We start from the raw sequence: 16,193 nt of genomic DNA, 5'->3' as shown, positions 1-16,193 counted from the left end.
AATGTGACTGCGAAGAGTCTCGGAAAAGATTATCTAGCTCAGCCGGTTACATATTAGATCTAGATCAATATAAAAATGAAGCAGTAATAAACCACGTAAATTAAGTAAAAATTTAATTGAGAGTGAATGTCAGCACAAAAATTGCGAATGTCGAAAAAGAATGTCTAGTTCGGCAGGATACATATTAGACTTGGACCAATATAAACATGAACCAATAAATAAAACTCGTAAGTTGAGTAAAAATGCGTTTGATGTACAAAAAATACTATAGAATCACTAAACAATACAAATCAGAAAAAAAAGTGCGAATGCAGTGAACATCAAAAGAGTTCGTCCGAGTTTGATGGATATATAATGGATCTTAAGCAATATATTAATTTGCCAAAAAACTCTTCACAACGATCTAATATCGAGCATCGTACCGAAATCACCTGTAATAAATGTTGTGTTTGTAAAAAGCATTCAAAACATACATCGAATCAGCAGGATATGTTTTAGAGCTCAGCCAATATAAAGAAAAAGCCATGGAATCATCAAACAAGAAAAGCAGTTGTTTTGTGTAGCGACAATAAGAAAATGTCGGAAACTGCAGGTTATATTTTTGATCTAGGCCATTTTAAGCAAGAGTTGCCAACTAAAACCCATAAATTGAGTAAAAATATATTTGGTATACAAAGAGATACCATTGGATCGGTAACAAGCGCAAACCAGAAAAAAAGTTGTGGTTGCAGTGAAACACGAAATAAACTATCTAGCTCAGCAGGGTATGTATTGGAGCTGGAACAATATAAAAAAACTTGCGCTTGTCGTAAATCATCACAAATGACATCAGAACCTCCCGGAGGATATATAGTTGACTTATACCAATACAAGCAAAACAACCTCAAAATGGGAATAAGACTTGTAATTGTAATCATGACAAGAAAAAAACTGATTCCGCGTCCGAATTTCAACACATAGGGCGTCAACTACCGAATATTCCCAAGACGGACAGTAGAAATGCTTCTGAAATAAAGACTAACACAAATTGCCACAAAAGTTGTGTGTGCAAAAAACCATCCAAACTTATATCAGACCCCCCAGGCTATATTCTAGATCTCGATCAATATAAACAAGAGAGAGGAAAGAATGACCATGACAGCTGTAATTGTGGTAAAGATAAGAAAAAACCGCATGGTTCCGCAACTTATCTTCAAGACATTTCTCGGCAACCATCGAATATACCGAAACAATCGAGTAAGACTACTTCTGAAATAAAAACAAACACAAATTGTCACACAAGTTGTGTGTGCCAAAAACCATCCAAACTTATATCAGACCCGCCAGGTTATATACTAGATCTAGATCAATATAAGCAAGACAGAGGCAAAAATGAACGTGGCGGATGTAATTGCGGTCAAGGAAAGAGAAAGCCGTTTGGTTCAGCAACGCAGCTTCAAGACACTTCTCGGCAACAGCTGAATATGCCGAAAAGTTCGAGTAAAACTACTCCTGAAATAAAAACAAACACAAATTGTCACACAAGTTGTGTGTGCCAAAAACCATCCAAACTTATATCAGACCCGCCAGGCTATATCCTAGATCTAGATCAATACAAGCAAGAACGAGGAAAAAATGACCAAGACAGCTGTAATTGTGGCAAAGAAAAGAAAAAACCGCTTGGTTCAGCAACTTATTTACAAGACATTTCTCGACAACCATCAAATGTACCAAAGCAATCGAGTAAAACTACTTCTGAAATAAAAACGAACACAAATTGTCACAAAAGTTGTGTGTGCCAAAAACCATCCAAACTTATATCAGACCCGCCAGGTTATATACTAGATCTAGATCAATATAAGCAAGACAGAGGTAAAAATGACCATGACAGCTGTAATTGTGGCAAAGAAAAGAAAAAACCGCTTGGTTCAGCAACTTATCTACAAGACATTTCTCGACAACCATCAAATGTACCAAAGCAATCGAGTAAAACTACTTCTGAAATAAAAACGAATACAAATTGTCACACAAGTTGTGTGTGCCAAAAACCATCCAAACTTATATCCGACCCTCCAGGTTATATACTAGATCTAGATCAATATAAGCAAGAGAGAGGAAAACATGATCATGACAGCTGTAATTGTGGTCAGGGAAAGAAAAAGCCATTTGGTTCATCAACCCAGTTTCAAGACACTTCTCGACAACAACTGAATGTGTCGAAAAGTTCGAGTAAAACTACTCCTGAAATAAAAACGAACACAAATTGTCACAAAAGTTGTGTGTGCCAAAAACCGTCGAAACTTATATCAGACCCGCCAGGTTATATACTAGACCTAGATCAATATAAGCAAAATAGAGAGAAGAATGACAACGACGGCTGTAATTGTGGTCAACAAAAGAAAAAGCCGTTTGATTCAGCAACGAAGCTTCAAGAGATTTCTCGGCAAGTATCGAATATGCCGAAAAAAAATAGTAAAATAACTTCTGAAATAAAAACGAACACAAATTGTCACAAAAGTTGTGTGTGCCAAAAGCCATCCAAACTTATATCGGATCCCCCAGGCTATATACTTGATCTAGACCAATATAAGAAAGAACATGCGCGAAATAAAGATGACAAATGCAAGTGCAGTGACCAAAAAAAGATATCGTCGGAATTGTCAGGATACATATTGGATCTACAGGAATATAAACTACCTAAGAATAAAGCGCATGTAATAAGTAAAAATATTTTTGAAGTACAGATGAATACTATCGAAACCATAAAAATGCAGACCAGAAAAAAAATTGTTCATGTAGTGACTCTCACAATAGATCTTCGAGGGGATATGTATTAGACCTTAAACAATATAAACAAACACAACAGAAAAATAGTTGTTCGTGCAATGACAATGAGTCTGGAAAAAAGAGATCTAACTCAGCTGGATACATTGTAGATCTACAACAATATAAACAAAAAGCACGTGAAAATACTCACAGTGAAACGTGTAATTGCAAAGAAACAATCAAGAAATTGGAACCAATTACCTGCTGTGTGGGCGATATCGAGTCAAATGAAAATAGATTTAAAACAAATATGCAACAACCACCGACAAACAGCACCGCCGTTTCGGATTTGACTTGTAACTGTAGTGAACCTTCAGGAAACAAATTAAATAATGATTTCAGAAAAATACAAGGTCCAACAAGAAATGCACTCGAAGTATGCAAAAATATATATGGCTCGCATATGAACACATATGAAATAGACTACAGGAAAAGTGAGGACTGATGATGAAATGTGTAATTGCAATCAGTCGGGAGCAAACAGAAGGGAATTTCCGAAATCTACAAAAGTAGCCTTAAATGATGCTAAAGAAACATGCAACTGCGAGGCAAACTTCACAAAGTAAGTTTTGATTTACCTGATTTTTTAATCGCTTTACATAAAACATATATCGGCAAACGCCATCATAGACATGTGCAAAAGTATACTTGAAAACCAAGATAATTCAAATGAAGCTGGACCCTCGCAGGACGAACCAAAACGACGATTGTAATTGTAATGGCAAAACTGATTATGGTGCAACTACTCAAGGAAATAATACTTTTGACTTATGCGATCACCAGGAAACATCAAATACAATTGAAAAAATGAAAAAGATTTATTTACCTAAAACTAAAACTCAAAGAAACACATCTGACTTATGCGATCCCCTTGAAACATCTAAAGCAATCGAAAAACTGAAACAGATTTATTTACCAGCCACTAAAACTCATAAAAACACATCTGAATTATGCGACCCTCTTGAAACATTAAAAGCAATCGAAAAACTTAAAAAGGTTTATTTACCAGCAACTAAAACTCAAAAAAACTCATCTGATTTTTGCAATCCCCTTGAAATAGCAAGTGCAATAGAAAAACTGAAACAGATTTATTTACCAACAACTAAAACTAAAAAAAGCTCTTCTGACCTGTGCGATCCCCTTGAAACATCTAAAGCGATCGAAAAACTGAAACAAATTTATTTACCCCTAGCTAAAACACAAAAAAATTCATCCGATTTTTGCAATCCTCTTGAAATAGCAAGTGCAATCGAAAAACTGAAAAAAGGTTTATTTACCTGCAACTAAAACTCAAAAACACTCGTCTGACTTATGCGACCCCATTGAAATATCTAAAGCAATCGAAAAACTGAAACAGATTTATTTGCCAGCAACTAAAACTCAAAAACATTCATCTGACTTATGCGACCCTATTGAAACATCTAAAGCAATCGAAAAACTGAAACAGATTTATTTACCAGCAACTAAAACTCAAAAACATTCATCTGACTTATGCGATCCTCTTGAAACATCTAAAGCAATCGAAAAACTGAAACAGATTTATTTACCAGCAACTAAAACTCAAAAACACTCATCTGACTTATGCGATCCTCTTGAAACATCTAAAGCAATCGAAAAACTGAAACAGATTTATTTACCGGCGACTAAAACTCAAAAACACTCATCTGAATTATGCGATCCCCTTGAAACATCGAAAGCAATCGAAAAATTGAAAAAGGTTTATTTACCAGCATCAAAAACTCGAAAGAACACATCTGATTTTTGCAATCCCCTTGAAATAGCAAGTGCAATCGAAAAACTGAAAAAAGTTTATTTGCCAGCATCCAAAGCTCAAAAAGACGCATCTGGCTTATGCAATCCTCTTGAAACAGCAAATGCTATTGAAAAATTGAAAAATATTTATTTATCTTCAACTAAAACGCATCAAAACGCATCTAGCTTACGGATTTCTCGTGACATATCAAGTGCAATCCAAAATGTGGAAAGTATTTATGTACCTCCAACTTCTAGCACAACAAAAGACATTATACTTAAAACTCAAAAAGAGACATCTGAGTTATGCGATCAAACGTCAAGTGCAATACAAACATTGAAAAATATTTATCTACCTCCTAGATTTACACTTGAATATACCAGACATTATGAACATCCTGCACCTGATGGCGCTCATAGCGCTAAGGTTTCATATTCTCATACCGAAGCTGCAGGAACTGAAAAACTGAGTGCACAAGTAATGGATTTACCGTACTCAGATCTCCATGATACTTTAGCTCGCAAACAAGGAAATACCCCTGAAAAAGATAATAAGTTATCAAAATATGACATTTTTAAGCGCATACAAGAAGCATATAAGGCTTGCAGTTGTAAAGTTTGTGAATGCGTAATTGGTACTTCGTCTTTCTCAACGGACACATGCGATTGTAGGCCTTGTGAATGTACCGATTGCGCAGGTTATTTGGACAACATTAATGATGAGTCACCAGCTACACCATTTTCAACTTCTCACGAGGTTAATTGTCCTTGCATTCGTTGTGAAAAAGGAAATTGTGAAGGCGTTGAACAACGGCCAACGTGTGACTGCAAGCCCTGTGACTGTGTCAAATGCACAAATTTAACTAAACCTTGCGATTGTGATCCATGTCAGTGTGTTGTTTGTCAAAGACGGAAAAGGTATTTAAGCAAAGAACACTTGTCATAGCCCCAGTAGGCGAGAGTGTACAACGAGCATCATGCACTTGTTCACCTTGTGAGTGTATCGAATGTGGACAGGGGTTTCCTGCAACTTCGCGTATGACAAATGAAATCTCGACGACGACAAATAGACATGCTCAATGTAGATGTGAGGTTTGCCTCAATGAACAATGCGAAAATAGCGGAGTTAGTTTCTGCAGATGTGAACGGCAAAAAGGTGTCATAAATAAACCCGTAGATAAAGGTTCACATGATTACGATATAAGGACGGCTTCTGTAGCGCATAAAAAACAAAAAAGGAACGAGAAAATGAAAAGCTCCAGACACGATACGATAGCCATGTTTGCAGCCATACCTAACAATTTTCCAACATCTATTGCCAAAAGTATACCGAACATCACAAAAATCTGCACCTGTAAAGAATGCGAGTGCGTTTCGTGTGTCTGCAAAGAAAATATCATCAACTCAATTAAACAGTCTCAACTTTTTCCATTCACTGACTCATCTATTCTATCAGAGAACATTGACAACGAACAAAATAAATCAAATAGTCTACAGAATTGTAATTGTACTACTTACGACTGTGAAGTGCATGACAAATCGCTTAAGCAAAGTGTAAATTGCACGTGTAACGTATGCGATGGTATTAACTGTGCAAGTGAATCAAAAGCTATAAAATATTCGATGGAAAAATTATCTCAATGCAGTAAATGCCAATGTACACATAATGAAATTAAAAAAATAAGAGAAAAAGAGGAAAATTATCAATTTTGTAAATCCATACATGAAGAGAATTATGGAGGCAAAAGCCACTCAAATGCAATTATGTACCCCAATAAGAAAGGTGAACTTTTGACTCCGTCAACCCACAGATCTAAAATTATTAATCAAATGTGTAAAAAGCAACGCTTACCAATACATTCAAATAAATGTGAAACTTTAAACTTCGACGCCTGCCTGCACTGCCAAGAAAAGAACCAAGAAAAATATTTGCCTATGAATACAGATATTACAATATCTGCGAGCGCACTCTCAGGTTATTCGTCATTTGAAACATCGTCTAAAGCATCGTGTCATATAGGCTATGGCGGTGTAGCACCTTTTTCGCTAAATAAAAATAAGTCTTGGGAAAGTTCTTGTAACAGTTCAGGACATGATCGTCCTGAATATTTAATACAGTTTCCCAGATCGACAGTAGAAACGTGTTTAAAAGATGTCATGAAATTAAACATGGATAAGACTATGACTATTGAAAAATTCAATATTGTCCCTAAAAAAAGTAGCGTTCAATATCAAGCGGATAGTACGTCTAATGAATTGATGTCAGGAATGGATTACGAGAGTAATCTTTTTCAAAGTCATGGAAGTAATTCAATGAATTCGTGCGATTGTACAAAGGCAACAGTTAAACGTACCGAATCAAATAATCAAAACCACGATGTTTCAAATTGTATAGATTGTAACCATTACGCATACCTTCCATGGGATACAGATGTTGTAGAAAGTACCAGTTGTCTTAATTGTAAATTTGAAATACAGAAAAGCATTAGGCCCGGTACTTTTGAGAACATACAAAAGTCAGAGGTCAGTCATTACAATTGCTCAGGATGTATTGAAGAAACTACGTCTTCTATTACTGTTACCGGATGTGAAACTAAAACAGAAACTAGGAAATGTTTTCACATTCTGCAAAAAATTAATGATGTTCGTGCGGGTTGTAAAATATTACAGTGTAATCCATCTGAACAAAAACCAGTCAATAACATATTTCAAATAGAAAATGAAAAATATTGTACTTGGGAATTCTCGAAACCCCTATCACAAGCCATCTTATTTGGCGATGTCGATACGTTAAATAGTGATGAAATGTACACAAGAGTCCGAAAATCTCTAAAAGAAGCAAAAGAATATTCTGCACAGTTGAAACAGTTACTGGAAATGTATGAAAAAGCTAATAAAGAATTTGAAAGCATAACCGATAAGCTAAAAATCCCTCAAGTTTCAGTTTCCAACCAGGACTTAGAAGAACATGAAAGGCAAAAAAATATTATTAAAGAGGAAAGTTTTATTAAATTTGAACATGAACTACAAGAAATACCGCTGGAAGCACTATCTGTAACAGAAGTATTAACATCCACATCTATTTTGCAGGAAAGTATAAAACCTGAAAACACATTTGCAGAGTGTGAAAATAATTTTAACACGATCTCGGAAAAAATGGGACGAACTGAACTAATCACTTCTTCTGATTATGAAACATGCAACCTATCTGAAAGAGAATGTGACCTTGCAAATAAATTAAGCACTCCAAATGAAAATTTCCCTGTCAAACAAGAGGAATTGTGTAAACATGAAGCATCAATAAAAGAAACTGACAATAACAGTAATGATTCAGTGTATACTAATAACTCAGTAGAAGCTATACCCAAAGATAAAGGTTCAATACATAATATCAGAAGTTCATCAATGGATTGTCAGCGTATTAAGAAGAAAGACCGAATCAATAGCAAAAATTACAGAAAGTATAGCAAACTCTTAAAACGAACTATTATTATTTCAAAACGGATCAGTTTAAATAATTCTAATCTGAGTACACCTCCTAACACAATTGTCAAATATTGTGTAACCGAGGGAACGTCTGCTGTGGAATTCAATAACAATTCAAATAATTATAAAAACGATTCTATACCATTTAACAATTATTCTGACAAAGAATCCAGTGACTCATGTGAATACGAATGTCAGAGACAATGTAGAGAAAACGTAATTCTGAGAAAGCTTAATTCTGTGTTTGGAAGTGAAGAGGTTTCAGTGTCAGCTTCAACTGATACCTATGGACTTGAAAGGGACTTTTTGTCTCTTAATGAATCGGGAAGTTCTTCAATGGCTCAAGTGAGTAAATTTTTAAGGTTCATTAATGACAATCAATGCAAGATTAAATTTAAAATAATTTAAAACTGACCTGTTTATCTATTTAGAAATTTGTGGAAGCAAAACCTTGGCCAATACTGAAGAAGAATTATTTCAACAACAAACCAAATACCAAGAACAAGGGCGTCTGTATCTTTCCGTCATTGGAGCTCCAAATACGACAAGCGGTCCAGTCTATATCGTTACAAACGAGCTCTACAATTACTCCAAAAAAAAAATCGGTTGCTCACGAAAATAAAGCTTTAGTAAGTTATATCGTACATTCAACGTGAAACGTTTATTAACACGATAAGCTTAAAATTTGAAAGTGCAATATATGTATTATAGCTACATGTTACTTTTCAAAGGTGTCAATTTTAATAATTGATTCAACGCTTTTTTGTATAGTTTTGTTTATCTGATAGTGTTAAGGAACGTTTAATTTTAATTGTATTTTTTTTTAAACAAGAAAACTACAGGTTTTACCTGATGTTTTAGGGGGCATTTATCATTACATGCACTTAGACTTTCCAGTTTGTGTGGTTCAAATCAATCGAAACGAAAGCTTTAATTCAGAATATTATCTCACATTTCACAAAATTATCTAACATTCCATTAAATTATATCTAACAATCAGTATATACGTTATCGTCTTACTAACATTTTAGGTGAAACTGCAAGATGAAGTGAAAAAGCTATTGGACATGCCAATATTGCAACCACAACCAGTTTCCACAGGAGGACACGATGCTAAAGAATCTTTAAAAAAGAGACCAAAGGTAAGCTTCGATAACGAACTTGAATATTAATTATTACACTGTCACAAATTACAAACTGTAGGTTTCACGAGTGACGTCTAGCACAATTTCCAATATAACTAATCTTACTACAACAGATTTAACGACACTATTAAGATTTTCAAGCAAGCATCAAAGAAAGCAGGTCGTTTTAGTCAGGATTATACGAAACGGCTCAGAAGTGTTAGCAGAGGAGCAACTCTTCTACTATGTAAATAAAAGGCTCGAGGAACTGGCTAAAAACGGTTTTCGCCTTACACGCCGGTAGCTAACAGTTTTTAACTTTCTATGGAAATTGTGAAGACTTGTAGATATAACGTACATAAAACTGGGCCAAATTTATGTAAAGCACCGCCCCCTCCCCCTTCTAAGCAATGTTTTGTTTTGTGATAAAATATTTTACAATATAAGAAAAACTATATATATGAAAATGAATCCCTATTTCCCTTGGTCACGGCATCACGAGTGGACGGCTGGACCAATTTCGATAATTCTTATTTTTATTGTGTTTGTTAATGTTAAGAAAAGGTTCTTAAGAAAGAAAAATTTAAAAATTGAGCGCATAATTAGAAATTTTAAAATTTAATTTATTAAGTAATCCTGACTTTTGTTAAGATAGTGATTTTCTGGACAATATAAACCCCCATACCCCTGATAATATAAAGGTTCCGGGCATGAGACCTACGTATTCAAGCCTGTGAAAATCGCGGGGCACAGCTAATATATTATAAAAACATGTGGTGGTTTTTGTGGTTTCATGTGAGTATTAGTATGCACGGGCTTGCAGATGCGTGCCCAACGCAGGCAAGTGCTCGTTCTAAGACACTACTATCAAACAGTGAATAAAAACTTTGTAAGGAAACCTAGGTTCCAAATTTGCTATCTTTAATCGCCATTCCACAGTGAACTGCGTCAATCTACCTATTAAAATGCTGCGTCCGGTAGTGGGAAATTTATAGGCTGGTTTCATTCATCATAAAAATTATATTATAAATGAAATAATAATTTATTCCAGTTACAAAAATATCATTTTTAAACGCTGTAATGTGTCTCAGTAGCCATCGCAAAGCCGATAACGGGTAATAGGCCAGGTAGTTAAAATAAAAAAAAACACGAAACTTTTTAGGTCAAGTGTCCTAAGAAGAAGGTGAGTACTTTCGTTTTAACCGTTTTTCTAAATATTTTGTCTGATAAACTGTTACGACCGAGCCTTTTATCTGTGTCGGTTTGGCGTTGATGCTTAGGACATCCTGGGCCTTGACCAATATTGAAAAACCACAAAAAATAATATGGAATAGAAATACCACATAGGTGAATAATTCCTTCACGATGGTAGTTTTTTTTTCAATAGACAATAAGGTTATTTTCAGAATAAATTGGAATTGGAGTTAAAAGAAACATCTGAAGAATCCTTCCAGCAAATTCGTAGAGATGTGAAAAGCGTAGACAAAGAAGCATGGTGCAGTTTCACGGTATTTCATTAAGCTTGCGATAAGTTCATAGAAATAACATATTACTTGTAAATAATAACGTACTTCTTCAAAACTGATAATCAGAAATTTTGTTATCTGAGAAGTAAGGAGGCCTCCCCCACTACTAGACCACGCGGTATGCGCTGAAATCATCTCGTCATCACTTCCTAGGCCGCCTATGGCTGCCGGCTGTTGGCCTTCATTGTGTGATAACCGTTGCCTACGATCATTGTCCATGCGGTTGATGTGACCCGTCCCTCCCATTATTGTCTGACAGCCTCTTTTCCGACTCTGTAATTCTAGTCTCACAATGGTGTTTTATATTTTTATTCCATATTTGCTGCTATCTGTGCTTTAAAACATTTTAGAGAGAAGCCGTAGAATCTTTAATAAAGGACTTGCATCACCTCTCCGTGATGAGACCGCTTGAGGAAGGAACAGAAGAACCTAAGAAGACTATTGATAATATTGAAAAAAATGTTAATAGTCCCAAAATCATTGTAAGTAGTAACTTACAGAATATTGAATTTAAATTTAAACTCATCGCCTTTCGCAACGTCTAACCGGATTCAGCTAAGTACCAGTATTTAACAAGGAGCGACTGCTTATCTGACCTCCTCAACCGTGTTGTATCGTGTATCGTGTTGCCCAGGTAACTGACCTGGCCAACACGATACCCCTTGGTTAGACTGCTTTTCAGACTTTCAAGCTTCTGATTAGCTGTAACGACTGTCAAATATGTATGAATAGCAGCCGGGACCCACAATTTAACGAGCCTTCCAAAACACGGAGGAACTCGTTATGACAAAGATGGTTACCCATCTACGGACCAACCGCGTCAAGCGTAGCTTAACCTGTTATAGTTCCACCCATGCAGTTACAGCTTAGCCACGGACTTATATAATCCGGGAAAAAAAAACAAATTAAATTTAAACTAGACTGTCGTGGTGGGTTAACTTTTACTTATATCTCGTATACCTCCGTACCTAAAAAGGTTTTACTTACAAGTACCTAACACATACTGAAAGTGTAACAAAAACCTTTTTACTGAAATAACTATTCATCAAAGCTTCCGATTACACCACTATGGCTGGCAGATTACTATTATCTCCCTATCGGATTACTATTAAAATTATCAGATCTATATTTTTTTTTACTATTTCATCAGACTTCGAAATGCAGTTGCGATGCCCTAAAAGTGGGTTTCCTCGGTGTACGCAAGGTGTCTGACCACACAGTGCTTGTTAAGTGGAATGTGCCGCGGAAACTCGACAAGGTTCATGGATATGAGGTTTGTTACTACTTAAAAGTATTTGGCTGGACGATTCTCAATTTTATAATATAGTGGAGACACAGATAGTGATCTAAGAGTCCGTGGACCCTAGACCTACGTTATTTTATAAAAGCTGAAAGTTTGTCAGCGGATGCTCCCAACATAGGTAAGAACAATGGTTAATTATGGAGTTTGGGACATGGTGGCTTTGGAAGATAAACGGTAATAAAACAGTCTGGGGTCCACGGGCTCTTACTCCATAAGTAATTTTTGAGGTTTCTAATGTTTTAACTCTTTTATTGCGCTTTCATTGCAAACTCTGTCTGAAATCTACTAGATAGCACAAGAAAAAGTTTAGAAAAATAAAACATCTAACGACAAAGTTCATTTTTGTTCCTTCTTTTTCAGTTACTGGTAGATGGGCGGGCAGTACAAAAAATCCTCAGCCCGACCAAATCCATGGCCGTTGTGACGTGCTTACCGCATACCGATAAAGTGTTGTTAACTATTCGTACCATTACCTCCAGCGTGTTTGTAACAGGACACTATCCCGCCACAACCATTGTCTACCAACCCCGAGCTAAATAAACAATTTTATGAACTTATTCGGATTGTTTTATTTAATTAGATGCTCTGCGGTCGTAAGTTTAGTTTTGTTTATAAGAATTAAGAACTTGAGGCAAAATATTCATAAAGACTTTAGTTAAAAGTTTAATAATATTCATAAGAAGTTAGGATTCAAAGTCATGTTTAATCATAGATCATATTCTCCAGGAGTACAATTTATAACATAGAACATAGAATGCTGATGTAATAGAGGGGTCAAATCCGTCAAATTCAACCAATTTTGTGTTTTGTGAACAAAGGGCAAAAGAAACACAACACACGAAAAAGGTTTTAGTCAGTAAATGTCTGACCCTTCCATCCTCTCAACCCAAAGCGGGAGTAGTCATTTGATGATGTCTCATCCAAGCCCACGAGGTATTCGCAACCTCGGTCAGCTCTGTATTAAGCCTTATGTAAAGCTTTAAGCTTTAAAGTAAGAAACCTAATAAAGCCGACATTGAGGTAGAACGGAAGACTCATCAAAAACACAGATACTATATTATCACTTTCGTAGACTGACCCAGATGGTAGTAACGTTTATGGGTTCTGATGTGCCAGGAAGGGTGATGGATTAAGCAAGCAGCACAGTAGGTACACAAAAAATGTTAATAGCACAAAGCTATTTAAAACGACTAGGTGTTTAAACTATCAAGTCCTATTTCGAACTTAACGTGTGCAGTTTCCTTATCTTTCTTCTAATATATAAAATTCCCGTGTCACGATGTTAGTTACCGCACTCCTCCGAAACGGTTCGACCGATTTTTATGAAATTTTTTATCCATATTGGGTAGGTCTGAGAATAGAACAACATCTATTTTTCATACCCTTAAGTGATAAGGGTTGATCACACTAAAAGTTATTTTTTTTATTTTTTGGTCGAAATTTTTTGTTTTGATTTTTTTGTGGCATTAAAAATACATACAACTAGGAAAAAAACATCCCACCAAAAACATTAAATGTAAAAAAATGCCAAGTCTCTCGATGCAGTCTTTCCATCGTAAAAAGTTTTGAGATCTCATAGAAGCCAAGTCCTATTCAAAATATTTTGTAGTTATAAATCAACATTTAGTAATTGTATCAATAGTTTTCTTTATATTATAATTATAGTGACTTGGCAATGAGCACAAGAAGAAACAAATAAAACGGCATATTTGTAGGAGTTGAAAGTTACACACACCGCATGCGTAAACATTAATATCACAAAATTAATTTTCTTTTGGTTTATCCGTGTCGTCCCAACCGAATTTCGGCAACGGCAGTCAGTCTTAGTGTACTCTCGATTCATTTACTTTCATAAAGCGATGGCCCGTAAGGTATTCTTAATTATTGTATTGGAGCATGTAGTCAGTAGTGACCATCATGATTCACACATAACAAATAATCTGATCACTGGTCTCGTCAGTAACATTTGCACATAATTCCAGGCATCAAGCAGCTTTTAATTTGTGCTCATTGCCAAGTCACTATAATTATAATATAAAGAAAACTATTGATACAATTACTAAATGTTGATTTATAACTACAAAATATTTTGAATAGGACTTGGCTTCTATGAGATCTCAAAACTTTTTACGATGGAAAGACTGCATCGAGAGACTTGGCATTTTTTTACATTTAATGTTTTTGGTGGGATCTCATTTATTTTTTGTAAGTGTATTTCTTTCTTTTTTTTTAGGTGTCATAATTTCTAGGACTTCAGCTACTGCTTTGCTTAGAACCCATTCTCTATCTCTATCTCTTTTGTTTCTTCTCTGAGACTTCGTTACTTCTAATGTAAACAAGCTTAAACTTATATATATATGCATATATATATCTACTAACTTACAAACTATAGCTAAACTAAACTAAATAACACGTAAAGTTCTCCGAATATCAATTATCACTACAATATTTTTTAGTTTCGAAATGGTTTTTCATAGACAGGTGGCGCTATCAAATGAAAATTATCGAATTATTCTGAAGTACTACTTAGACTGCGCTTTGTAACGAAACCATAGCGCGATCCAGACACGTACAACGCCATCTATCGAGCGCGCATACAATATTTATCGCAATACAATGGAGTTTTAGCTTTATTAATTTAATGAATTATGAATTTTATGTATTAATTTGTATTAATGATAGTCTGTGTATTACATTTATATTATTCTTTTCTATTCTATGTATGTATTCATCCAATTGAATAGGTACTTAAACAACGAACAAAGTTAACAATGCAGTCAAAATCCATACATAATGTTCTTGCCAAACCGCAAATATAAAATTGTTTTCTATGGCATATTATTTTTTAATGTTTTTATAATTTTTCCTTTATATGTGGCTAAGGACCTATCTTGGTGCAAAATTTGAAGTTTCTAAGTCTGCTAGAAGTACCTTAGATTTTTGATGATCTGTCAGTGAGTCAGTGAGTGACAAAATGGTGTAACTTTGATCGACCGTAACTCCTAAACCATTAATTCAATTGGCATGTAATTTCGAACTTAAGCTTGTTCTAATGCCTACTATTATTCCCCGAAAAGCTAAACTCCTAGCTTTGTCCACGTCGAAGATACAGGGGGGGCGAAACAGCCGCGAATCGCTTCGAGAAAAGATGGTACGGCCGTGCCCGTTTTGCTCGAGACTTGGCAGGGGCACTGCCGTGCCCTCAGATATTCGGCCAAACAACGTTTGCTGGGTCAGCTAGTACATATTATGCCTAGATACACTATCATAAATTCACTATCAAAGCTTCCATGTATTTTGCTTCTTTCGAAACACTATAATCACTCACCGATAAGCTGTGATCAGGTTCTTCAAGACTCGAAGGCGGTTGAGGTCAGCAGCAGCACACTTTTTAAAATAATTTAAGCAGGCCTGTTTTTCGCGCTGTTATTTCAAATCATGTTTGTGTCAGAAAAGAAGGGCGGGAAAGAAATTGGCCACAGACTAGGTATCAAACCGAATTGATAGTTTCAGGTGCGTTCCGTTTTATATCTTTCAATAAGAAAAGCTTAATAATAATCATTTATTTTATTTCTTAGAACATGGTATTACATACAGATTGCTCAATTTTATATAGTTTCACATATATACTACCGTATAAGGTGTAGAAATATTATAATTTTACAATGAATTTACTACTTTAGAATTTCTGTATTAACATACTAAATCCGAAAGTTATATTTAGAAATAATTAACAATAACTATTTTTTATTAAACTTATAATCTATGAATTCTTTAACAGAATAGAAGCACATATTTAAAAGCCAAGTAAATATTGCACGTCTAAAGTTATTTATAGGCAGCTGTCTGATCTGTGCAGGCAGCTTAATAAAAATTGTTATTGCCATACATGGGGCGTTACGACTATTATAATTGAAGTCTCTGAGATGGCACCACTAATTCGTTTGGCTTATAACCTAATATGAGAAAGTAGCAATGAACTCATAAGCTTTAGTTAATACAAGTCAGAATAAAATTTTTCATCCGCTTTAAGATTTGCCGAAATTGGTTGTCAAGGGATGAAGTCTGAACATTTTATCTTAAAATTATATATTGTTAGTATCTTAAAGATAAAATAAGTTATTTGATAAGTTAATTGTAAAATTGTTAGGTTAATAAGATAAAGCCTGTGCAAACAGTTTTGTGGGGCTTATACAA

General features: G+C 35.1%; 1 protein-coding gene across 1 annotated transcript; it reads left to right on the top strand.

Annotated features, from left to right (window-relative positions):
- The first annotated feature begins 3,359 nt into the window (after positions 1 to 3,359).
- Positions 3,360 to 12,553, top strand: LOC113505861. The gene is made up of 8 exons (XM_026888702.1): positions 3,360 to 3,367; positions 7,648 to 8,388; positions 8,475 to 8,672; positions 9,075 to 9,185; positions 10,574 to 10,675; positions 11,044 to 11,175; positions 11,844 to 11,966; positions 12,357 to 12,553. The coding sequence occupies exons 2-8, from the start codon at positions 7,714 to 7,716 to the stop codon at positions 12,534 to 12,536; spliced, it is 1,521 nt and encodes a 506-aa protein (XP_026744503.1). The 5' UTR covers positions 3,360 to 3,367; positions 7,648 to 7,713; the 3' UTR covers positions 12,537 to 12,553.
- The last annotated feature ends 3,640 nt before the right edge of the window (positions 12,554 to 16,193 follow it).

Source organism: Trichoplusia ni, chromosome 27, assembly GCF_003590095.1.
Source record: "Trichoplusia ni isolate ovarian cell line Hi5 chromosome 27, tn1, whole genome shotgun sequence".
Lineage (NCBI taxonomy): Eukaryota > Metazoa > Arthropoda > Insecta > Lepidoptera > Noctuidae > Trichoplusia > Trichoplusia ni.
The sequence above is the reverse complement of the archived record's forward strand: the minus strand, read 5'-3'. Positions and strand labels throughout refer to the sequence as shown.